The sequence below is a fragment of the Euleptes europaea genome, chromosome 12, assembly GCF_029931775.1.
Source record: "Euleptes europaea isolate rEulEur1 chromosome 12, rEulEur1.hap1, whole genome shotgun sequence".
Classification (NCBI taxonomy): Eukaryota; Metazoa; Chordata; class Lepidosauria; order Squamata; family Sphaerodactylidae; genus Euleptes; species Euleptes europaea.
This window is the reverse complement of record NC_079323.1, coordinates 26,795,897-26,820,859: the sequence shown is the minus strand read 5'-3', so window position 1 is coordinate 26,820,859 and position 24,963 is coordinate 26,795,897. Positions and strand designations below refer to the sequence as shown.

Below are 24,963 nucleotides of genomic sequence, written 5' to 3'. Positions count from 1 at the left end.
CCCTCCAAAAAAAACTTGCTTGCTTTGGCATGTAGAAAACCATTCGGTGTATACAGCAGCAGCTGTGCAACCAGCTCAATTCTAGGCCAAATGGCTATCACCACATCAGAGATGGGCTGTGACTTAGAACTAATCTGCGGTGCATCCTGGCAGAGCCAGTAACACTGACATTTTCAAAGGTCTGCATACGGATTTCTCTTGTTTACGCACACCAAAGAGAGCTGTGATGCCTTGCCTTTGCCATTTTAAGGCACAGCTGTGCCCATGTGGGTTTTATTCAGTTCGCACGTCACTCTCCTGGAGAAAATTTGGCTTCAGTCCTTCAGGCAGGAATTTAATCAGCCTAAGATTTAAACGGGACTCCAAACAGATTTTTCGAGCATGCTGCAACTATGGAATGGCTGTGTGTTTGAACATTTGCAGGGAGAAGCCCCGTTCAATTTCAAGTACAGATAGAAACAAGCCAGTCTTCTGCCACCCCCTCCCCGAGAGTTTCTGCTAAAAACCATTTGGCAGCCACTTTTTAACACTGTGTGCATCTTCTCCTTTCTGTCTGCCTGTGTTTCAGCTTTCATTCATAAATGCGCATATTAATCATGTTCCAAAGAGAGCCACTGGAATGAATGCATTGAACATAACCATGTCCATATCCGAATAATCTGTGTTTGCTCCCAGCTTCTATAAATTGCAGGCGGCGTAACTGCAAATGTGCCCTTTTCTTGTACTCTCCCCCACTTTCGATTCAGCCCTTTCAGCGATGGATTTAAGTCAGCATGAAGTCAATTCAGTTCTGCCAGCATAGGCGGCCTGTGCCACAAGCAGGGATGCTTGCTCCAGAGTTATTTAGCATTGCAAGTGTTTCTCATTTCAAGCTGTGCGTCCCCCTCCCATCTCTTCCCCCCCACCCATATATTTTATTTATTTAGCTTTTAAAAGCAAAGTATATAAGACATGCCTCAGCGTGGAAGCTAACATTTCCGTCATGCTTTCCTTAGGCTTTGTCTTTTTTCTGTCATTGGCAAACATACAGTCAGCATTGGTTTTTGATTTTGATTTTCAAACAGCAAAAGCTACAGTAGCTCTCCCACAACTTACAGCATCCCATTTATATGCATTCTTCATATGAAATACCAGGTTATGTTCCTCAACTGCCCGGCTGAAAAATCTTTTCAATTGGACTGCCAGCACGCTTGTCCATGAGAAGTTCTGCTCAGGTTCACTATATGAGGGGATTTCATAGCTTTTACAAGCTGTTCAAAATGCTTTTTCACCCATTCTTTGCCTCCTTTATTATGTTTCCTTTCATTTTAATTTGCACCAGTTGCACTGAAAATCTATTTCTTCAGCGGTTACAGTATTTTAAGTGAAAAAAACACACTGCAGTGAAGTTTCTCACAAAAAAAAAAAAACCCTACACAATGTGATAGAAATAAAATAATATGCAGACCTCCACATTGGGATTGGGATATCCACTGAATATTGGCATCCTGGCTGTTTGATACTGGAGCGTTGCATGTGTCTTTCTAGTATTCTTCCTAAATATTTGATATATTACAGATCTGTACATAAGTCCAGCTGCTTTTATGAACTTTTCTAAAATACAGAAAATGCATTTCTGTCATGCATTTATCAATGTCCTAACAGGCCAGTTCTGCACTGCACAATACACAACATAATGCAAAATTGCAACAGAATCAAAAGATTACCTTTGCGTTTCAATGCAGGTTTAGCAAGAGCAGTTGCTAAAATCAAAATGCTAAATTGATTTGATGCTTAAATGAGTGTACTAAATTTGTAATGTAAATATTCTATAAATAGCCCAGTTCAGTGTTAAGATGTTCCTGGAGTATAATTGTACCCTTTTTTAGTTAAAACAATTTATTTATATATGGTATACTACTGAACAGATGTTAGATACATAATATAGATAAGTTGTCTATATGTAAGAGTCAGAAGAATGTATGTATGTGTGTTTGTTTATAAGGTGTTTCTAGAAGTATGATTCAAGTCCAGTAGCGCCTTGCAGACCAACAAGATTCTCAGGATATAAAGCTTTTGAGAATCAAAGCTCCCTTCAAAATATCGAACAAAGAGAGTTTTGACTCTCTAAAGCTTATACCTCAAAAATCTTTTTGGTCTCTACGGTGCTACCAGACTCTAATCGAGCTCTTCTATAGCAAACCTATCCAGCTATGCTCTGAAACTACTCTTAACAAGCATGGGATTGAATTGACTATTCTATTTAATTTCCAGCATTTCACAATGAGGCTACAATGGAGCTCTGTGTACATAAGTTGGGTGATGCCATTGACATAAACTGTGTTAAGAGAACATTAGATCAACGCACAGAGGAATATCAGTGGCTCTTAGCCCTGATAGCTAAACAGAACCTCCATGTCTAATTCCAGGTGCAAACAATGTGTGTGTGTAAAATGCTGTCAAGTCGCAGACGACTTATGGCAACCCCTTTTTTTGGGTTTTCATGGCAAGAGACTAACAGAGGTGGTTTGCCAGTGCCTTCCTCTGTACAGCAACCCTGGTATTCCTTGGTGGTCTCCCATCCAAATACTAACCAGGGCTGACCCTGCTTAGCTTCTGAGATCTGACGAGATCAGGCTAGCCTGGGCCATCCAGGTCAGGGCGGTGCAAACAACAGGAGAGGAATATTGCTTTTGTCCTTCCTTGTAATCTTTCTGGAAGGATTTAGATGATCACTTCTGGAATCAGAATGCTGGACTAGATAGGTCCTTGGTCTCATTCCACCGGGATCTGTTCTTCTCTTCTCTTGTCTGTCTGTGTTTTAAATTAAGGCTTTCCCCCCATCATCAGTTTTGTCAGGGAAAATCCTTCCCGTGGGTTGGATCCAGACTAGACATTTCTGCAGACTCAAGGAATCCCCACCTGCAGAGTGTGATTTTCCTGCCTCTCCCTCCCATGACAGCCCCAAATACCCCAGAAATCCTGTTCATGAAGGAGAGAGTGGCCCCCAGGAACAGGATTTCTGCAGACATTTTGTGCTGCTATGGGAGGGGAAGACAGGAAAATCACACTCTGTGGAAGAAAACGCTTGCACCCACAAAAACGTTAAGTCTGACTCCAACCTCATGTGCTCAAGTTCTAATTGCTTTACCTAGAAGCCCCCTGGATGAAAACAGTATTTGACCACAGCCATAGCAGTCTATCTGGAGCTGTGTGGGCATTCCAAAATGCTCATGTGGAGCTTCTCTGGTCTCTCTAGGGATAGGGAAAGTTTTGTTTCCTTATCCCATTGTCTAGAGCTGTCACCATTGAAATTAATGTCTTAGGTGGAGGAGCTATGCACCTTAACATTTCATTTCTAAGTAGACTTCTACCAGGGTGGTGTAGTGGTTAAGAGCGGTGGTTTGGAGGGGTGGACTCTAATCTGGAGAATTGGGTTTGGTTCCCGACTCCTCCACATGAGCAGTGGATGCTAATCTGGTGAGCCAGATTGGTTTCCCCACTCCTATGCATGAAGCCAGCTGGGTGACCTTGGGCTAGTCACAGCTCTCTTATAGCTGTCTCAGCCCCACCTACCTCACTGGGGGTCTGTTGTGGGGAGGGGAAGGGAAGGTGATTGTAAGCCGGTTTGATTCTTCCTTAGGTGGTAGAGAAAGTCGGCATATAAAAACCAACTCTTCTTCTTCTTTGTAAATCCACTGAAGTAAATTGACTAAGAAAGATGTAATCTCTTTAGGATTGTACTGTGCAATTATACAGTTCTTACATTAAGGATAGAGGGCTGGGTCACACATGACAAAATCCTGTCCAGTGCAGATAATCCCTTGAAATTGGACATCTGACATTTTAGAGTGTTGGTCATATATTCCTTGAATGCTATATGACGACCTGAAACATTTTTAAGGAATAGCAGTGACCAACTGTTGAGTGCTCTTGAAGTTGATATTTAGGCACTTAAAACTTTCCATGCATGGTGTGTATTATCAGTGCTACTGTTAAGTTCCTTTGGCAAATCGATCATTAAATAGCCATTTTTACTCATCACATTGGAGAAGTATGATTTTATACAAAACTACATCCCATTGGGAGAAGAATGATTTTTATACAAAACAACTATAGCTGCATAAGAGAAACATATAATCTTCTCCCTCTGGGATGTAGTTTTGTTTAGTTCAGTGGTGGGTTAGAAGTTTTCTAAATAGTCAGCAGTATCAATTAATGCTGCTTTGTTGTCTGCAGTGTTTAAACTCTGAATCCTCTAGAATGTTACTTTTAAAAATACAAGTAATTGCTTCAGTTCTATAAATAGACATTCTCAATTTGTCACTGTTTTTCTTTGAATGTTTCAAGGTAGTGGCTTGACTGTTGCCTGCTAGTGGCTTCAGTCGCTAAAGAGGAAAGCTGGTAATTATGTCTTAACTGGACACAGATGTCTTGAAAGAGTTGTAATATAATGTCATTATGCTGGAGATTTGACCAACACTACTTTTCTGTTAGGAAATGAATAAATACCGCTTCTCAAAAATATACTATTTAGTATAATTCATTATATTGGTCAAGCATGGGTTAATTTATGTTTGGGGTGTGAGTGAACACATGAACACACATGAAGCTGCCTTATACTGAATCAGACCCTTGGTCCATGAAAGTCAGTGTTGTCTACTCAGATCGGCAGTGGCTCTCCAGCGTCTCAGGCTGAGGTCTTTCACATCACCTACTTGCCTAGTCCCTTTAACTGGAGATACCGGGAATTGGGACCTTCTGCATGCCAAGCAGATGCTCTACCGCTGAGCCATGACCCCTTAGTAAGTGCTAAGAGAGTGCAATCCTAAGGGGGGGCAAATGGGCTTAAAGAGCGGCATGACCCTGGCACCAGTGTAAATGCCTCTTGCACCATCCAGATGAGCACTTATGTCGGCACCAGGCCGGGGAGCAGTGCAGCAGTGGGCCCCAGCAACACACCTTTGGCGTAGTGGCTCGCACTGGCGCCAAAGGGTGTGTTCCTGGGGGCGGGGCTGACATTAGTCAGTTCCCTGGATGCTTTCGCCCCAGGAACGCCCCCTTTTGCCAGCATGAATTTACACCAGCAAAAATGCTGTTGCAGCAGTTTCATGGGTGTTCAGGGAATTTTCCTGATTGGCTTGCTGGCCACAGCGCAGCAAACTGCTCAGGAGGCGGTGTGGCAGCGCCATCCCCGGCTGTGCCACAACTATCCCCCCTTAGGATTGCGCTGTTAGTGTTTGTTGATGGAAGGGGACAGAGAAAACTCCAGTGGGAATTTATATCATGTAGATTAAAACATATCCATGGAAATATGAAATAAAAACGCTAGGTGACATTTTACAACAGTTACAAGGAAAGACTATCTCCAGAGCATGAACTGCAAATATATTTAGCACATCAGTTGCTTCACAGCCCAGTCCTAACAAACATTACCTAAGACCACATCCTACTGGCTTCAGTAGGACTAATTTCCACAGTAATTATCATAGCACGATACTCTGGGGTCTCTGGCAGCTGCTGGGTAAGAAGGAGTTAGAAGCCAAGCACTAGATAGATCTGGGCTTTTGCTCTTGGAAAATTCTCAGCCTGACCTGAAACTATCATATGGTCCATCACAGGCAAGGAAGCCAATTGATTATTTGGGTGCGCAGAGTCTCTCTGGAGCCTAAAAACAAGGTATAGTCCAAGTAACCCCCTGTCTTGCAGCCATGGTGGCTCGCTACATGAGGCCACAACACAAAGGCTCAGTTCTAGTCCCAGTGGCAGCTTCATTATGAACAAACACAAGTCTGCCTAAGCTGGGCCTGCCCTTCCTTTGTTCTTGTCTATGAATGTTCCATGGGTATTCCTGTTGTGCAGGAGTGTAATAGTCTCTTTGGGAACAGAGCTCTCCTGGGCAGCCGATGTGTACTAGAACTGCTGGAACAGGGCCCATGTGTTTAGGAGCAGGGTCTAAAGCTGTGGTCCTACCTGAACTCCAGTCAGGCATGTTAACATGGCTAAGTTATTAGTCCGAGGGCTCAAATGGTTTCACAAATGCACGGTAGCCATCTATGTCCCTATCACTCATCTCCACCCTATTTCAGGAGGAGAATTGTGGCTAATGCTCTAGAGAGGTTTTCAGCTTTGATTTCTTACCTTGGCACCTCCCAGAAGTGCTTCTTTCTTGCAGAAATGCAAGCAGAAATTCCAGGACTGTCGGTGCGCAAATAATATGCCTCATGCAGATAGGTGCAGTTGAGAAGGATCGTATTTAGTAGGAAACTACTTGAATGTGTGAATTGCCCCTTAACATGCAGCCTTAAGTGTCTTGTGAATGGCAGCACTCATTCCTAACTGGGCTTGCTTTGAGGAAGAAGCTGTCACTTAATTTGAGGAAGAAGCTGACACTTTTTTTTTTGCGTTCATTGTTGACATCTGTAGCCTGTTTCAAGTTATTAAAATGTTCCATTTAGCAAGCAGAGGAAATGTGTGATTATAATCTAACTTTAAATTCTCCCCTGCAATAAAATAATTAGAAAAGATAGTCGTATAATATTTTGGTTAGAAACCTTTCAAAAGGTTGGCTGTTGTGTGTTACACATGCATTATGCTAGTATACCAGTAGATGGCAATAGCAGATCAGTCTGCTTGAACATAAGAGAAAATGCAGAGGACTCCTGTTTTCAGCAGGAAGCGTTCAATAATCTGGGCCGCTTTATTTATATTTTAAGGACGAAATATGTATTGATGAAACAAAATAAATGGAAAATTTGTACTTTGACTCCTGTGGATTCAGAGTCAACATGCGACATACAATAAGCAAATAACTGGTATCAGATATCTTGTCTCCGTTTAAATTGTGAACTTCTAGCATTATGCACTGCCCCTTGATTCTGATGAAGGGAAAAATGTTTTAAAGGCACACACAAAAAATCCTTTCCTTTTATAGATCTGTATCTGAATGTTGTAGCACTCCAGTATTAAACTGCACAGCCTGCCGTCTTTCTCTCTGACTTTCTCTAAAGGACTTTCTGCACAAAAATAGCATTTAATTACCTGTTAAGTGGTGCCCCGGCCACATGTCAATATACTGTGGAAAGGTTAGAAAAATAACACCCTTTTGTTACTATTCCCATTTCACTGCAACTGCAAAGCTGTGTGGAATATGTGCTTCTTATTGGCAACATATTTTTTCTCTAAAACATTCTGTTAATGGATTGGGTATGAGTTAGTAATGATTTTTCAGTGCAACTTTGTTTTACTTTTTATGCTTGATATGTATGGCAGAGTAATAAACAGTTATCCTCAACTCCTAAGTAGCCTCTGTTACCAAGATTAAAGTTGTTTTCTAACAGAAAGCTTGAATTATAAAGTCTGGTGGGGGATATCAAAATGTGATTCTTCTGTTCATCTTTTGCACTTCCACAATTGTGCAGAAGCAGAAATATAATCATGGTGCGGTCTTGTCTATTCTGGTCCTAAGAATGGCTACCATTGATATTATATATATTTTAAAAATCATTTGACCACTCCCTTTATTGTAAAAACAAGGGGGGGATTACCTTTGTGTGTAACCCTGCTTTTCTGTCTTTGCAAACAAGCTGTTTTTCTGAGGTTGAACTAAATGGTTCTACAGCAAGTAACCTGTATCTCAGTTTAAAGTAAATGGGATTCTCATTTAGCCAGATAGATATACAGGGCTTAGTTTCTTCTTTCATTTGTACATTTTGTTTTCTCATTTTCAGTGCATATATTTTTGTTTGTTTGTTTGTTTGTTTGGAGGTTAGATAAGGACCTTGTGTGATCAATAAATATGCACTAAATAAGGAACAGTTTTGGTCTGGAGGTCTTAATTATCTAGCACAATGTCGATCCACTGAGTTGCCCCGTTTCTCTCTGCTCAGCTGGACCACGGGTTTACCATCAAGAGATCAGGGTCTTTGGACTACTACCAACAACCAGGAATGTATTGGATAAGGTATGAGATGGTACAGCTCCAACAGTCAGTGTTTCCATGGCAACGTGCTGGCAGTCTCCATTAACCAGTCCCTTCAGTGAATAAACATTTTTTTTTATTTGTTATCCAGTCCATATGCTGCTTTATCAGTTTCATTTTAATCTTGATTGAGATGCCACACCCCCTCACTCCCTTTCTTCACCCATCGTTCACACTGACATTGCAAGCTTTTTCTTCATTGCACATGCTCAGTACCAATTTATCCCTCTAGTTAAAAGGACAGTGTATACAGAAAAAAAAAATCTAACGGACATGCTCGAGCAGTATTTTCTTTTACGTTTATGGTTTTAAAGGCATCTGCTATCCTGTGCTCTTCTGTCTTAGACACATGAGATGGCAACAGGATATTGGTACCAATGTGTGTCTGTTTGTTTATATTTCTTTTCTAAGTGAAATATTGAATTATATACTGTCATTTTAAGTCCCCACCCCAAACACAATTCTTACTGTGTAGATTGAACAATGCATTGACATAATGTAGTTCTTAGAAGCTTTTCCCCAGTAAAACGAAATATAATGCATTGTTAAGTGTGTCGGTAAGCTTGCGTTTTCAAAGTATGCACATTTTTGTTACTCCCCCCTTTTAAAAGAGCAATAGATTTTTCTTTTTTAAAATTGCATGGCTCTATTTCTTTCTCCTCAGTATTATCCTACAATGTGGAACATTGATAGGACTGTGATTCTGGCTTTTTGTCAAATGGGGGGGGTGCTGTGGTTAATTGTGATCTTTTCTTTAAAAGGATTTACTTTTGCTAAGGGAACAGATGTTAAGCTGCCTTTACATAAACTATCACCTGGTCATGTGGTTTCTGTGCAGTACCTATTTAGTATATTTTAGTATTTCTGCTAATCATCCAAGTTGTGATTTTTTTTTATAAAAAAAAGAAAGAAAAGAAAAAGATGCAAAGGGTTTTGACTGAGAAATGCATTTCACTTACAGGATAAGCTTTCAGTGCTTTACATCAAAAACTCTTGCCAATTTTAGCGTTATTATCATAGTGGTGGCAGCAGTCATCGCAAGTGGGTACAGTAAAATAGAAATCTCCCTTTATCTAATCTCACTAAATGCATGAATGAGACTGCAATAGACCATGCCAGAAGAAACAGCTATTCTCACAGTATTTATCCATGAGTTCTTTCTTGATCCTTGAAGTGGGTGCTTGAATGGGTGGAGGAGTCAGTTTCCCTTCAGATGGTGTTAAAAGTGTCATCCATGTGCACAGGTATTTTAAAGCTGAATTGATCTGTATTTTAATTTTGTATGAACCCATGTGCTGGAAGTGGATGATTCCCAATTTTCTAGAAGGCTCAAGGCAGAAAAATCATTGTTTGCATGTGTCCCAAAAGAGTGTTGCTAATACCACATCTAAAATTATCATCTTATCAGCATCATCAAAATTATCAAATGCTATCCTTCATTCGCCATCAAAATGGATTTGGCCTATTTTTTAGTATGCATGCAATATTATTAAACAGCATCATTGTACAAAGTCAAACAGTAAATGATACTTTAAAAAAACAAGGTCATTCAAGAGTAGAGATGCATTTTTTGGGGGGGGGCTGCAGATTCTAGAGCTTACTGATGGATGCTAGTAAAGATGACACCAGCTTACTAATGTGTATTTAACTTTGACAGTATTTATGAGAGCATGCCTCTGTTACTATTCTGTAATTTTGCTTTGCCATGGACTTGTACTCCTGCTGAATGTCAGTTTATTATAGATTAATTTTTTTAAATTAATTATGGAATTGTAGCAGGAATTGTGGCATATACAGTTTGTTGCAACCTTCATTTCAGCGCTCCTTCTTTCCCCTCCCCCACCCCTATGTTACCAAATAAAAATCAAGAATCTGAGAAGAAATTCATAGGAAAATCTTTGGATCCATCCCTGATAATTGTACCCCAGTCTTGAGGACTGGTGTCACATGAACACATATGAACACATATGTGCCTTATACTGAACCAGACCCTTGGTCCATCAAAGTCAGTATTGTCTACTTAGACTGGCAGCGGCTCTCCAGGGTCTCAGGTAGAGGTCCTTCACATCACCTACTTGCCTAGTCCCTTTAACTGGAGATTCCAGGGATTGAGCCTGGGACCTTCTGCATACCAAGGAGATGCGCTACAAACTGAGCAACAGCCCCTCCCCTCTCACTTTTGAACACATAAAAGTGACTCTTTTTTTTGTTTTGGTTTATTTCAGAGGGAAGATGTTAGTGCTAATGTACTCACATATGTATTTAAAATATATATCACATACTACGTGTAGATAAGAACAGAGGTGATAAGAATAGACGTGAAAATCCAAAGCTTTGTTCATGCAAATATACATGCTCCCTATGAATTGTGACAAAACTGGAAAAAGTAGAGGTAGAGAAGATAAAGCAAAGTTAGGAGAATGCAACCACTTATGTGTACCAGGACAAGAATACAAATGTATCTGTTTATAAGGACTTGTGCAGAACTAGTACACAAGGGTCTTCTGTGAAGGAATTAGTATACAACTGGCATCTAGCACAGAAGCAACAAAATGATTGTATATGTGGGGTTTTCATGTCATGTATATACTGTGTCTATACTTGGAAAGCCGTGTCCAGTGGTAGCTTCCTAGTGGCACACCTGTATGTACACACGTTATAATATCCAAGCACAAATTATAAAATCCAGAACTTTTAGGTTGCACGCTACATACAGGTCATTAGCACTTGGGGCTTCCCAGTATGGGTACACAGAACAAAAAGTAGGGGTGTTATCATGTAGGTTATAAGTAAGCTAATTCTCCGCAAGGTCTCTCATGTATGAAAGGGCAATATTAAAATCAACAGAGAACACCCAGATTGGAGTGGGGACTGGGTTTAGTTTTCCTTGCCCACAGATTCATTTTTTGGGTAAAAAAAAAAAATGTACCCAGCTCATCCCTCCTTTAGAATAAATTGATGGTCATGTATAAATATCATGTTTAGTTTGATCCTAAATAGGAGTAAAAAAAACAAGGGATAACATAAATCTGACAGGAATTTTAGTCACCTTTCATGATATATTTGCCACACTTCACTTAACAAGTGTGCATTCACTTGAACAACCTTACTCTTAGCATATTTCACAACTTAATCTTAATGTCACTTTGTTTCTGGTAGCCTCATTGCAGTCATTTGATTTGTGTTGAGAAAAAATATTAGAGGCAAATGTAGACATTTGCAAAGTGGATTATTTTTCCAGCGAGGTCTGTTCACTGATCCTACCTAATATCTAATGAAAGTAATATAAGCCAATGTATGAAAAGCCATTACACTGTCCACATGTGTGATGCCAACAGCAACTACTTTAGCTCCTTCCATTAATTTGTAATAAAAAATAATTATTACAGTATTTCTTAATGGGAGCCAATGTGATCTAGTAGATAGAGTCAATCAATCAATCTTTATTAAAAAACAGTCATAGACCAGCACAGCTCTTCACAATTTACCATTAAAACCCTTAGTATTATGCTCTACCCACAGCTTAATATAAATAGTAAAAAAGTTGTTTGGACTCTTTGCAAACTATATAAACTACCCATTAAAATTATTGACATACCGATGTTCTCAGCAGCGTCTGATGGATTCTATAGGCTGCTGCACAAAACTTAGCCATTCCTATTGTAACCTGTGGATTTTCATCTATAAGCAACATTTTAGTATGCTCCTGACCTGAATGGCTGAAAAGCCTACTAAGCCAGGGGGAGAAAAACTTAGAACGAACCTCTTGATATAATGGACAGCGCAGTAGAACGTGCTCTGTTGTTTCAATTTTCTTTAAAGCACAGGGACATACCCTATCCTCCAGGGGAACCTTTCTGTATCTCCCATCCACAAACGCCGAGGGAAGAGCTTGGCATCTGGCAAGGGTAGTAGCTAGAGTTGTGAAATCCTGGTTTTAGATCCAGATTTCAGCAGTTGATTTCACTGGTCTTTGTCAAATCACTATCTCTAAATTATAATCTGACTTTCCTGGCCACAGGAAATCTATAAATGCCACAAAATAAGAAGGTTCTAATCCATATCTTTATCTCATTCAGAAAAGCATCCTGTTATTCAGTTCAACAATATGCATATCTAATGTATTACAAAGAATTGCTGTCAGTCCACAGTTATGTCCTATGTTGTGATCCTATGTGTACCTGGGTATAAATTCCATTTAGATTCATGGGACTGAATAATCATTCATAGGATCTGTCTGAGGTCATGTGATAAAGCCATTTTGCCCTCTTTTGTTCACATTCATTTTCTTCTGTCCTACTTCATCTCTGGTTAAATCAGTTTTATAAGGGTTTTTTGGTAGCAATTCAAACAGTACCTGGAAGAAGCCTTAAACTAACACCCAGTAATGCTACAAGTACTTTTACTAGTGACATACTGAAAATATGTGTAACATGCCTAACTTTATGCTCTAGTAGGATTACAGGTATAATTAAAATCATAACACCAATTATTTATTTTAAATGTACTTAAAACTCAGATAAAAAGCAATAAAATCAATAATAAAGAAACATAGAAATAAGTAAAATCCCATAAAATTAATAAAATACAAGGCTTGTGCCACTCCCCTAGCACACCATTTCTTATCAATTTAATTTAAAAGTTTTTCAGAAGAAGCAAGTCTTCAAATTCATTTGGAAGACCTTCAGGGAAACGTTCATTCTCAGTTCCTGAGGGAGGGAGTTCCAAAGTCTGGACACTAGCCAAAAGCTCTCCCCTCGATTCCCATGAACCATACCTGAGAACATTAATAACTGGAAAACAACAAATGCAAATTGTATCCTACAGTGTATGTAGGACTGTTATAAGTCTTATGATGTGTAAGTCTTATGAAGTCTTGAGCAAACCACTAAGAGGTGATTCATGGTTATTGAAATTTCCCAGTAGTTACAGGATAGGAATTCTGCCAGTTGTGGTTGTTGTAAGCACCTATAGAGATAATACCTGCAACTTCACTGGTGCTATGACTTCATTTCACCCAATTCCTTCCTCCACTGACCTTCAATTTTTCTTATTTTTTTCCCAGGCATAGCATAGTGAAGTATGTATGTGTATCTGCTTACTTGTATAAGCTTAGTTTTCCGGAAAGAGCTTCTTTTAACCTAGCCAGGCCACTTGCAATTGAAGCGAATCAATTCCCCCACTCCACTGGCATTTATGCAGCTAGGGAGTAACAGGTTTTCAGTCGTACCCTCGGGCTCCCTATTTCCTCATTATGTTTGTACAGTTATGAATCTACTGAAATCCGGGCCAGATAAAGTGCTAAAATAGTTCTAAGAGGGCAATTTTTCCTGCTTGCTTTTCATCTCAGAAAATGTACTGTACATCTGAGGTCTGGAAGCCAAGACAAAACCATGAAACTGTGAGGTCTTTCATTTTGTGAGCTAGGGTATACATACATTTTGAGTATTCACATTTTTTCCTTATTAGTTTCATAGAGGATCAAAAAAAAAAGGGAGGCAGACTTTTTCTTCTTGTTTCTATCAGCACTACAAAGCAGAATTTGCTTTGGGAAAGCTTCTGTAGGACTTAGGGGACAAAGTGACTGTCATAAGTATGAATTAGCTCCATCCAATTATGCAACTGCACAAAACTTCTGATCTCAAATTAATTGTTCACAGTTCCCTATTTATACCCACAGTTTCCTTTGCCTATCACCATTTTGACCTCTTCCTGTTTCAAGTCAGTACCTCAACAGCTGAATCTTCGTATTCTGAATTTTTGCAGTTGCACTGTTCAGCAATTAGTACAGAGCGTCTAACATAGCTTGGGTGGAACTATCGTGACTGAATTGCTACTGCTTCTGTGGTTGCTGAAAAGTGTGTATCCATAATTTTCTAAACAAATGCGGATTATTGTATGTAATTATAGCACAAATTATTGTGCTAATTACCACCATGCAGTGATTGGTGGTTTCTGAATATGATTCAGAATCAGTATGAGTATGGTAGAAAAACACATTTTGCAGCAATCTTGCTAAAGCTAAGCATGTCTGAATTTGGTCAGCAGGTCCAAGTTTCCCAGGGTGGGAAACCTCCTGGGAACTACATGTTCACTGCCTTCAATTCCATGATGGAAGAAAGGCGAGATAAAAACAATAAATATGCTACTATCTGACAAGCAGGTCTTAATTTTTACCCATTGACAATGCTGAGAGTTATCCTTGCCCTAACGATACATAAGAAATGTCACAGAGATTGTGCTTCATCAGTGAGTAACCATGGCCATTTTATGTGTATCTGGGATTTGGGGAAATGTCTTATTGGTCATATGCTTGAATCCCAGTCCCAACATTTGAATTGAGCCCCAACATTTCTCATTTAGAAATTAAACCCCTCTGACAAAACCCAAGGGAGCCAGTCATCAGGCCTCTCATTTTACCTCTTTCTACCGGCTGATCACAGTTCCACTGATCTGTAATTCATCACATTGGTATATTAAGGTCCTCAACAAGGACACTAATAGAAGTGGAGTAAATAAATGTAAATATGGATATTTAGAGTATTCAGAGTTAATGTAGCAGTAAAATAAAGCGGGGTTGAATCCTACACATCCCTTCCCCTAAGATCCTATGACTGCATTCTGCCATCATCGCCCAATAGAAAAAGTACTCCCCGCCCCCAGTGGATAAAGACTTTGTCCATAGGATGAAGTCTTTCTCCATGAGACAAAAACTTTCTCTGTTGAAGAAACTCTTTCTTCATTGTACAACGACTTGACAGAGTTGGAGGATCCAATCCATTATGTATCCAGCAAGGTTGTCAGTTGCAGATGCTTATTGAATATCTCCAAATTGGCAAATTTGTAAAGGCATCCTACAGCATATCTATGGAAGAGAGAGAGAAAGAATGAAAAGCCTTTCCCAGAGTAATGCATGAACAGCTGCACCCTCCCACCCCAGTCCTGTAGCTAATTTGAATAATGGATAGACCAAGAGGTACAGTGTACATTTATGTTGTTTTATTAATGAAATGAAGGTTTTTGTATGTGTGTAGCTAGCAATAAAATAGGAGCCACAAAAAGGAAAAAGTCACTCCTCATAAATTGTGATTATTTAAGTCCAGTGATTACTAAGGTGACAGAAATGATCTCATAACTAAAATGTGACATGTACTTCAGCATATAGACACATCCAGAGCTGTGGCAATCATGGTTCCACCATGGATCAGAATAAAATTTTAGAGGACCACGGTGATAACAAAGTCCATTGCCAACATAGTCTTTCTATAAGGATTCTGCAAGCATTGGTGCTTCCAGATGGAGGCTTCAAATTAATTTTCCCTGAACAATTATAAGTAAAGGTAAAGGTCCCCTGACCCATGGGGTGACATCACATCCTGACGTTTACTAGGCAGACTTTGTTTGCGGGGTGGTTTGTCAGTGCCTCCCCCAGTCATCTTCCTTTTACCCCCAGCAAGCTGGGTACTCATTTTACCAACCTCAGAAGGATAGAAGGCGGAGTCAACCTTGAGCCGGCTACCTGAAACCAACTTCTGTTGGGATCGAACTCAGGTCGTGAGCAGAGCTTTTGACTGCAGTACTGCAGGTTACCACTCTGCGCCACGGGGCTCTTGTAGGGAACTCTTATAGGGAGCCAGATTATCAGATACAGTTACGCAGGTGTGCTCTCCATACAATAGGGATGAGCACTTCAAAAAATATTGTGACGATTTTGGATCTGTATTCCAGGTAGGGCTCTGTTTTCATTATCCTGATTTTTCAAAAGTGTTGTGACCAGCTTTTGTGGTGGTGGGGGGACTTGAAAATTTGGGTCCATTATTTTTGTCATCACACCCCACCAAGGCAGCAGGAGCAGGGAGGGAGAGAAAGAGAGGAAGCCAGCCCTGGACTTGATATATTGGCATTGTCCCTGCTGGAGGCTTCTCCCTCCAACCAGCCTTGGAGGCAGCAAAGCCTGCCTCACACCTGGAAAATGGTGGGAGAACTGCCTGTGTGTGTAAAGTGCCGTCAAGTCGCAGCCGGCTTATGGCAACCCCTTATGGGGTTTTCAAGGCAAGAGACTAACAGAGGTGGTTTGCCAGTGCCTTCCTCTGTATAGCAACCCTGGACTTCCTTGGTGGTCTCCCATCCAAATACTAACCAGGGCCGACCCTGCTTAGCTTCTGCCGGAGAGCTAGCAGGCTCTTATGAGGCTTGGCGATTCCCTCCCATGCCACCGGGGGAGTTTTTATTTTTTAAGAAGTTTGCAATTGAATATCAATATAACAGTATGGCAATATGTGCACCAGGTTCTCTGAATTTCCAGATTTTTTTTTTTTAAGTAATTCTATCTCTTTCTGTTGTGGAGATATGCTTTTTCCTTTATATCTCCACAATGGAAGAAGCTAGAGAGTTACTCTTTAAAAAGAAGAAGAAGGAAAGAAAGATATGAATTCAGAGAACCTGGAGCACATGTTGCTATATTGTTATATTAATATAACACTATTCAATTCCAATTTTAAAAATTCCCCATAGTGAGGGAGAAAAGAGCCAGTACAGCAGCTGAGCCTCATGGGAGTCTGGGATTTTTATTGGTGTCTTATGGTGAGATTCTTGTGGAAATCTGATGTCACATTTAAACACTTGGTCATCTCAGCTGGTAAGATGATTCTTCATGTACATTTCAAACACAAGCAAAAATCCTGAAAACAAGCTGCCATACACTGAAAGGTAGAGATTATGAGGTTTTTATTTTATTTATTTAGATATTTATACCCCACTATTTCCCCCTATGGGGACCCACAGCAGCACACAACATCATTCTCCCCTCATCCATTTTATTCTCATGACTGTGTGAGGTAAGTTAGGAAGCAGGGCCGTAACGGGTGGGGGGTGAGGAGGGAAGCTGCCACCCTTGTGGCATGCAGAGCGGGCAGCAGAACTGCCTCACCTACCCAGCACAGAGACACCCACAGGAGAGGCAGTTCTGCCGCCCTCTTTACATGCCACGGGGTGGTGGCTCCCCTCCTTGCCTCCCCCATGTTACAGCCCAGTTAGGAAGAGAGTGTGTTTGGCCCAAGGTCATCCATCACGCTTCCATGACAGAGTGGGGTTTTGAACCTGGGTCTCCAGAACCTAGTCCCAACACTTTAGTCACTGTACTACACTGGCTTTTTATGTAAAGGAACACACCAACCGTGCACTCCTGAAGGGAGGGGTCAAAGCTCCATAGGAGCCAGTGTAATCCCGCACTGGCGTGAATGCCACTTTGCACTGTGATAAGGGGCATGCACGTCGATGCAGGGGCACTTACGCCGGGCCCAGAGAGCGACGTGGCAGCACAGCGCTGGGAAGATGGCGCAGCCTCCCCACTAGCATTGTCCTGGCATATCTCCCCATGCCAGCAACCTGGGAGACATTCCCGGGGATGGAGCTAACATTAGCCTTCGTCCCAGGAATGCCCCCTCACTCTGCAGCGTTGCTATGCCAGCTGTTTTGCTGGCATAGCTTCGCTAAAGTCAATGGGGCTATTTTTGGTGTTTTTTCCATTTTAAACGTATTTTTTATCCCTTATTCCGGCTGGGAAACCTCACAGGGGCAGCTGCGCCATCCATGGCTGCTGTTGTAACACCCCCTCTTAGAAGTGGGCCGTAAATGTGGCAAGACACATATTTAAACAGACACGGAGCTGGGGGAAGGATCACCCAGGGCAGGGGGGAGTGCCACGTGTGTGGATGCTGGTGCTGGTATATCTCTGGATGTGGAGGTTCCCTTTAGTCTCCATGGGTAGTAGGCACGTGACAGACCTATCCTTCCTTAATCTGTCTAATTCCCCTTTAAAGCCACCCCTAGCAGCCAGCTGCATAATCTAGTTGTTTTCTCTGATCCAGCACTGATGCACACTCAAGCTACACGGTTAGGGAAAATGTAGGATTAAAGTTACTGCCAACAGTCTGATTAGGGTAGTGCAAGATCTTTTCACCTCTTTTCAGCCTGGGCACTTTTGTACACAGGATCTGCTTGCGTGTTGCTGTTCAGTGGACAGATGTGTACAACCCATGTTCTGAACACACACTGCCCTAGCTGGAGCAGCACAACTGACTTTTGTGCAGCTAGCAGAACGCAGCTGAAGGTTGGAGTGGCAGTCTTCATATTGTAAAGCAGACTTTAATATTGAAGGATGAGGGGGTTGCAGCAAGTCTGGGGTTAATATAAAAACAAAGCGATGTGGGTCAAATTCCTTTCAAGCATAAAAATATTTTAAAATGCAAATCTGTATGTCATAGAATGGTAATATATGCCATTCTCTCCATTTGTTACAGAGAATTATATACTGTAAACGCTAGATTTGTAATGTGAATATGATCTGGAATGGCTTCTGCTTTATATTAAAATATAATCATAAAGTGGGTTCTTAAGGGTAAACAACATGTAAGCTTTTTAAAACTTGCTTGCACCTTTAACAAAGAATCAGTAGTAAACAAAGGTCCTTTGGAAAACGGTTAGGATTTTAAACTTGTTATTTAAAATTATTATTGTTTGAAACCCAAAGATGAACTTTTATTACCACTTTGTATTAGTGCTTTAAATATTCCAGCTATAAAACTATTAGTGGAGCAATTCAACCTAACTGAATCCATTTGCTGTCCATCTTTTCTGCCTTATTACATCATTTTTGAGCTCTGATTGCATTATTTTAGAGCATGGCTTGCTATAATGCTATTCTGCCCTAACCTGATGGATTTAGTTTTCATCTTGCTCTCAAGAATACCCGGTCTATAAATACATCTCTATTCTCCAACAAGGATCACTCTAAAACTGGTAAATTCTCCCAAAGAGAAACAGTTGTGTGTGTCCCAAGAGAAAATGATAAATCCTTTGAAGTAGAACAACCTCTTGATTGCATTATTTTTTAAAAAAAAAAAATCCATCAAGATAAAGAGAAGTCTTTCCAGCATATCTGATGTAATTGTTACATTTATTTGGTTTCTAGACAATCCAGTAGTTGTTTTAGTCTCACTCCCAACTGCGCATTTGCAGTTTATTAATTAATGGATCCTGTCTGCAACTGCAGCGAACTCACCTCACCTTAGCTTTTGGTGCCATGGAAATGATCAAAGCTGAGAGACATTCTTAAAATTAAGTACATGGTTAAGTCCTGTGTTATTAGGCACTTACCACTGATACTGTATTATTCTGTGATTATAATTCAAAGAAGCATTTGTGTACGTGCTGGGGTGGGGAATAGTCTTTGTAGCTGGAGGGGGCTTTGCTGCATTTTGTGCAACTGTGTCCCACCATCAAAGAGACAAACTCTTCTTGAACTGAATGGCGCTTGTCTCTTTAGCAGTGAAAACAGTTGTGGTAAAAAACAAAACAAAACCTGTGGGCTCTTTCACATCCACACATAACACTTTTTGAATTGTGACTTGTGATCGCCCATTTAATGTCTTATTTGTTCAGGATTAAAATGAATGAACAGCGCATTGCAATGGTTATCGTTCTCAGTTGTGATATAGTCTGGAGGGAAATCTGCCTTAACCAAGTACGCAAATGGGAAAAGAGCACTTCACGTAATATAGGTGTAGATAACATCAGCTGTCTAGGACAGAGGCTGAACACTGTCTCGTCCTGTAGGACATTAAAGTGAGGTTTTATGTATGAAGATTTGTTAGAACTTTGCTTTCCTCTTTCTTATCCGGCAGCCTTGTCACAATCCAGATTTCTTTCTTTTTTGGGGGGGGGAGGAATACCTGTGCCACCCATTGACAAGTATTTACTTTCCTTATTAGATTAAATCAGATGCTTCTGCCTTTCTGTCTCTCCTGTCAGAATAAAGGTCTCATTTGGAAGGGGGATTGCAGGGTCAGTCTGAAACCTGGCCCCATTACTGTAATAAATTAATAGCATCCAGAAGTTTAACTTGTGGTGAGCGTATGCGCGCGCACAAACACACATAGAGTGGTACTGTAAATTCTTGATCTCACGCTGCCTCTTAACAGTTGGAATATACAATTTTCTGCAAATTTAGCAATGTTGTGAGTTAAATCCTGATAGAAAGAAGGGGGAGAAGAAAATTTTGATTTGACCTGGTCAGTTTTTAGCCCCACCCCAGCACTGGGGAAGAGGGAATGGGGGTGGGGGAGAGAACACATAGAATCCAGATCTGCCATTTCACACACAGCCTAATTTTATTTATTCTCATTTTATGCCCCTGCCAGACCACCGCTCTTGATAAGGAGAGGCAGGTTTTCCGACGAAGACGCAACCCGGATGTGAGGGGACATTACAAGGCACAGCAAGCACCACCTGAACTCAACTCTGAATCAGAAGACTATTCACCAAGTTCATCTGAGACTGTTCGCTCACCTAATTCACCCTTTTAATAAAACACTTCTGCTGAAGGTCTTGGCTTAACCCTTTGAGATTCTGGAAAAAAAATCCTCCAAACCTGTGTGCGCAACTGTTGCATTTGATTTTGTCTCTTAATAGTTGCTTGAATGAAGGAACAAGAGAGAGGGTGTTTACAGTATCTTTGTAATAATAATTTCCTAACTGACTGAAATGGTCTTTGTTCTCTGTCTAGATTGTGACTTGCTGCTAATACGATCCTCAAAGGGTTAAGACTATTTTGCTTTTTTAAATATATTATATATATATATAATTTTGAAAAGAGGATAGAAGCAATGAATGTTTTCATCAGTCAAGCTAGGAGCTACAGTATGTAAATCTAGCATATGTTAACCCTCTGAGTGCATAATCATTTTAAATAATCATCCCTAAAAGGGGGCTCTGTCATCCACACACATTCCTTGTTTTCCTATAGCTCTTCATCCAGTAGTCTGACCAAAGTGCTACGTCTTTCCAGAATATGGGCTGGGATTTTTCTAGATTTTTCTGTGTTTTTTTTTAATGTAAGGGTACAAGAGTTCTGTTTTACAATAGCAACTGATAACTAAAAATTGAACCTGGGGACTGGCAAGGGTTGTGACAGAGGTCAAGTAATAGGTTTTGTTTCCTTGTGGGATCCTAGAAAATCTTGGTCACTCTTAAGTTTTGCAAAAACAAAATTTGTGGTATAGTGGTTAAGAGCGGTGGTTTGGAGTGGTGGACTCTGATCTGGAGAACTGGTTTTGATTCCCCACTCCTGCACATGAAGCCAGCTGGGTGACCTTGGGGTAGTCACACTCTCTCAGCCCCACCTACCTCACAGGGTGTCTGTTGTGGGGAGGGGAAGGGAAGGTGATTTTAAGCCAGTTTGATTCTTCCTTAAGTGTAGAGAAAGTTGGCCTATAAAAACCAACTCTTCTCCTTCTATTTGACCGCAATGACTTGGTGAAATGGTTGCATGGGAGGAGAGGTGCCTAAGAACAGTCTACCAAGGGTCGTGTGGCAGTGATCTCAAAACTGCTTTTTATAAGACCCAGGTTGTTGGTTGCAAAGCAGTTTGTTTGGAGGCTAGTTGAAGGAATGTCCTGTCATCTGTTGTGTATATGCAGTTGTGCTTCCTGCACATTCTATTTACATGTACACGTACACATGGAGACCACATCTGGGAGTCAGCAATAAATGCAGTCAGTTTTACATACTGTGAATTATTCCTCTGGATGTTGCTGTGGTGTTTTGCCTATGGTGAAGAATTCTGTACACAAAGACAGAAAAAAATGTGTTTTTAAAAAAGAGGTAGTTATTCTACAGAAATTGAACAGGCAGCTTTGAAAAATCTCTCTCTTTTGGGCTTTAAAATTCCAAACAAACAAAAAAAATTCCCAAGTGGAGTGACCAGCAGTTGTTCAGATGTGTTAAAAGTGTTTGTACAAATATATTTACTGGAATTCAGAGTAAATGTGGGGGTTCATAGAGTGGGGCAGTCCCTAGAGTAAATGTTCTCATCCATGGCTGTTTTCAAAAGATAGATACAAATGGCATTTGGGTTGGGTTTTTTTAATTATTATTTCAGTTCCAGAAAGTAATAAGGCCTGTAAAAATAGTTCCTGTTTATTGAAAAGCAAGGGCTTTAGCAAAAATACAGGATATTCATGTTTCACATATCGAAAGTTTAAGAAACTTTGCTCTAAAAATAATTTTTTTCGCCTCCAACCCTCCTTCCGTAAGCCGGTAGCAGGCTCGTCAATAGAGTTCCCTTCTGGAACCCGTTGTAGCGGGCCTGCTGGCTCTTCCCCGCCCCGCCCTCACTCTGCCGATGCTCAGCTGTTGAGCGGGGTGGGGTCCTGCAGTGCGCGTCACTCCGGCTGCGCCCGGTGTCGGAACTCCTTGCCCCGCTGCGATGCCCCTTGGTCTTCGGGTCTCATCCTGCCGGCAGCCTGAGTAAAGAGAAGGGCAGAAGTTGGCCTCTCCCGGTTTCTCCCGGGGGGGAGGGTGGCACTGAGAACCCCCCTTCTCCGTCATGAGTGAGCCAGGGGCCGGGGGATCGGGTGTGGGGCTACCTAAGGCCCGGGAGGTGGCCGGGAGGCACGTCCCGGGACACACCCCCTCCCTTAATGCTTGCTGATGTGAGTCATCTTCTTCGAACACTCAAGACATGTAGTCAGCAGGGATATGTTGATATCCAGGGGTGTGCCGCACTGTGAAGGCGAAAGGGAGTAACGATATGTACCATCGAAGGATACAGGCATTGTGGTCTTTCATTCTTTTCATCCAGAGTAGTGGGGCATGATCTGTGACGAGGATGAACGGATTGTTGACTAGATAGTACTGTAATGAACCAATGGCCCATTTGACAGCCAGGGCTTCTTTTTCCACGGTAGCATAATTTCGTTCCGCAGGTAGTAATTTGCGGCTGATAAACAATATGGGGTGTTCTTTCCCGTCGTTCTCCTGCATTACGGCCGCTCCTACCCCTGTGGCGGAGGCATCAGTATGGACTATGAACTGTTTGTCGAAGTCGGGATTCTGCAACACAGGGTCTCGGGACAAAGCCGTCCATAACTCGTGGAACCCCTCCAGGGTTTTAGGAGTCCACTGTAGTTGGTTTGGGCAATCCTTCTTAAGGCAGTTGGTCAAGGGGCAAGCCTTAGTGGTGAAGTGTGCTATAAACTTGCTATAATACCCGACTAATCCTAAGAAATGACGTAGTTGCCGCTTTGTCCGGGGGAGTGGGGTTCGTTCTAAGGTTGTCACCTTTTCCGGAATGGGTCATAGCGTGCCTTGTCCGACGATATACCCTAGGTACTTGATCTCTCGAAACCCTAGATGACTTTTAGTTGGGTTGGCCTTAAGGCCGCCGTCATATATGGTGTGACATACTCAGGTGAGATGCTGTAGGTGGGTCTCCCAATCAGGGCTGAAGATGACAATATCGTCTATATAAGCCGCCATAAACCCTGGCACTGGGGCAGAACCCGATCTACCATGAGCTGGAACGTCACGGCTGCCCCATGGAGGCCAAACGGCATGACCGTGAACTGATAGAGGCCAGAGGAACTCGCAAAGGCTGTTTTTTCTTTATCTTCAGGCCTCATTGGAATCTGCCAGTAGCCTTTTGTAAGGTCGAGAGCCGACAGATATCTAGCAGTTCCTAGTTGATCTATAAGGATGTCGGCCCGGGGCATAAAGTAGGTGTCAAACTCGGCTAACTGGTTGACTGTCCGACACTCCCATCTGGTTTGGGTACCAGGACGATGGGACTCCGCCAGGCACTAGTAGAGGGTTCGATTACTCCCATTCTTAACATTTTATCTACTTCCCGTTCCACCTCGTCCCACCTCTTTCGGGGAACTGGTCGCCAATGGGATCGAGCCACCTTGCCAGGCGGGGTCCGGATGGCATGGAAGACTCCCTTGATGTGTCCGGGTGTTGAGGAAAAGACAGGTGGGAGGTGTGTCACCATTTCCTGTAGCTGCTGCAGTTGTTGCTGGGTGAGTGCAGATCCTAACTTCGGGCCTTCAGATCCTTTGTCGGCACTCCCCCAGGGTACTTCCCCCTCGGAAAGGGCTAGAGGTTTGTCACCTAGGTGACATTCTCCTGTTTGGACTTCAGGGCGGACCCATTCTTTTAAGTCATTTATATGCAACCTTTTTAGTTGACGAGATCCAGGGCCGCACCGGACTTCATAGGAACATGGGCTGAGGATCTTCACCACCTCGTAGGGGCCTTTCCATAACTCCTTGTCTCCTTGAGCCGAACACCCTACTTTGGACGAGTACATGAGACCCTATCGGTAGATGCTGTTCCCGAGTGCTGTTATCATATCGCTTTTTCTGTCTCATCTGGGCTAGGGTAAGTTTTGAGTGGCCACTGCTCGTTCCTTCTCCAACTTTTCTCTTAGCTGGCGGACATATTCACAAGCTTCCTGACCCTGAGAGCTCCCTGCATCTTGGCCCGCCATCTGCCTTTCCACCACCTGTAGAATGCCCCGGGGTTTCCGACCGTACAGTAGCTTGAAGGGAGCGTATCCCGTGGAGGCTTGGGGCGTTTCTCTGATGGCGAAAAGAATGGGGTCTACTTATAGATCCTACTGGTGGGGACGGTCATCTGCCAACTTACGAAGCATGTTCTTGATGGTCTGATTCAGACGTTCTACCAACCCGTCAGTTTGGGAATGCACAATGGCAGCGAATATCCGACGAATGCCAAGTTCCTTGCATAATGCCCTTGTAATGGAGGCCGTGAAAGATGAGCCTCTGTCGGTCACGATCTCCCGGGGTAGCCCCACATGGGAAAATAGGTGGATTAAGGCTCAACACATCCCTGGGGTCCGTAGAGTGCGCAAAGGGATGGCCTCGGGGTATCTAGTAGCATAGTCAATAATGACTAAAAGATACCAGAATCCCCGCAGAGTGCGAGGGAGGGGTCCCACAAAGTCCATTGCAATTTGCTCAAACGGTGTGTGGATGATGGTTGATGGTTGCAGGGGAGCCTGGGGGGGTGGCCTTCCCTCCCACTTTTGGCACTGCGGGCAAGCTCTACAGAATTGCATGACTTCTCGGGAAATAGCGGGCCAAAAAAACCACCCCTGTAAGCGAGCTAGGGTATTTGGTGCCCTGCCCAGGAGTGGTCATGGC

At 42.1% G+C, this 24,963-nt stretch overlaps 1 protein-coding gene across 3 annotated transcripts in view; it reads left to right on the top strand.

Annotated features, from left to right (window-relative positions):
* Positions 1–20,785, top strand: part of DCLK1 (doublecortin like kinase 1) — a 222,570-nt gene extending 201,785 nt beyond the window's left edge. For 2 of the 3 annotated variants that reach the window (XM_056858370.1, XM_056858372.1), the window contains one exon: positions 20,161–20,785. In XM_056858370.1, coding sequence (XP_056714348.1) covers positions 20,161–20,325 — 165 coding nt within the window. In that variant the 3' untranslated portion in view covers positions 20,326–20,785. Of the gene's footprint in view, positions 1–7,868; positions 7,943–20,160 lie in introns of all 3 variants that reach the window. The other variant, XM_056858371.1, reaches the window with a different exon arrangement.
* Positions 20,786–24,963: the final 4,178 nt, after the last annotated feature.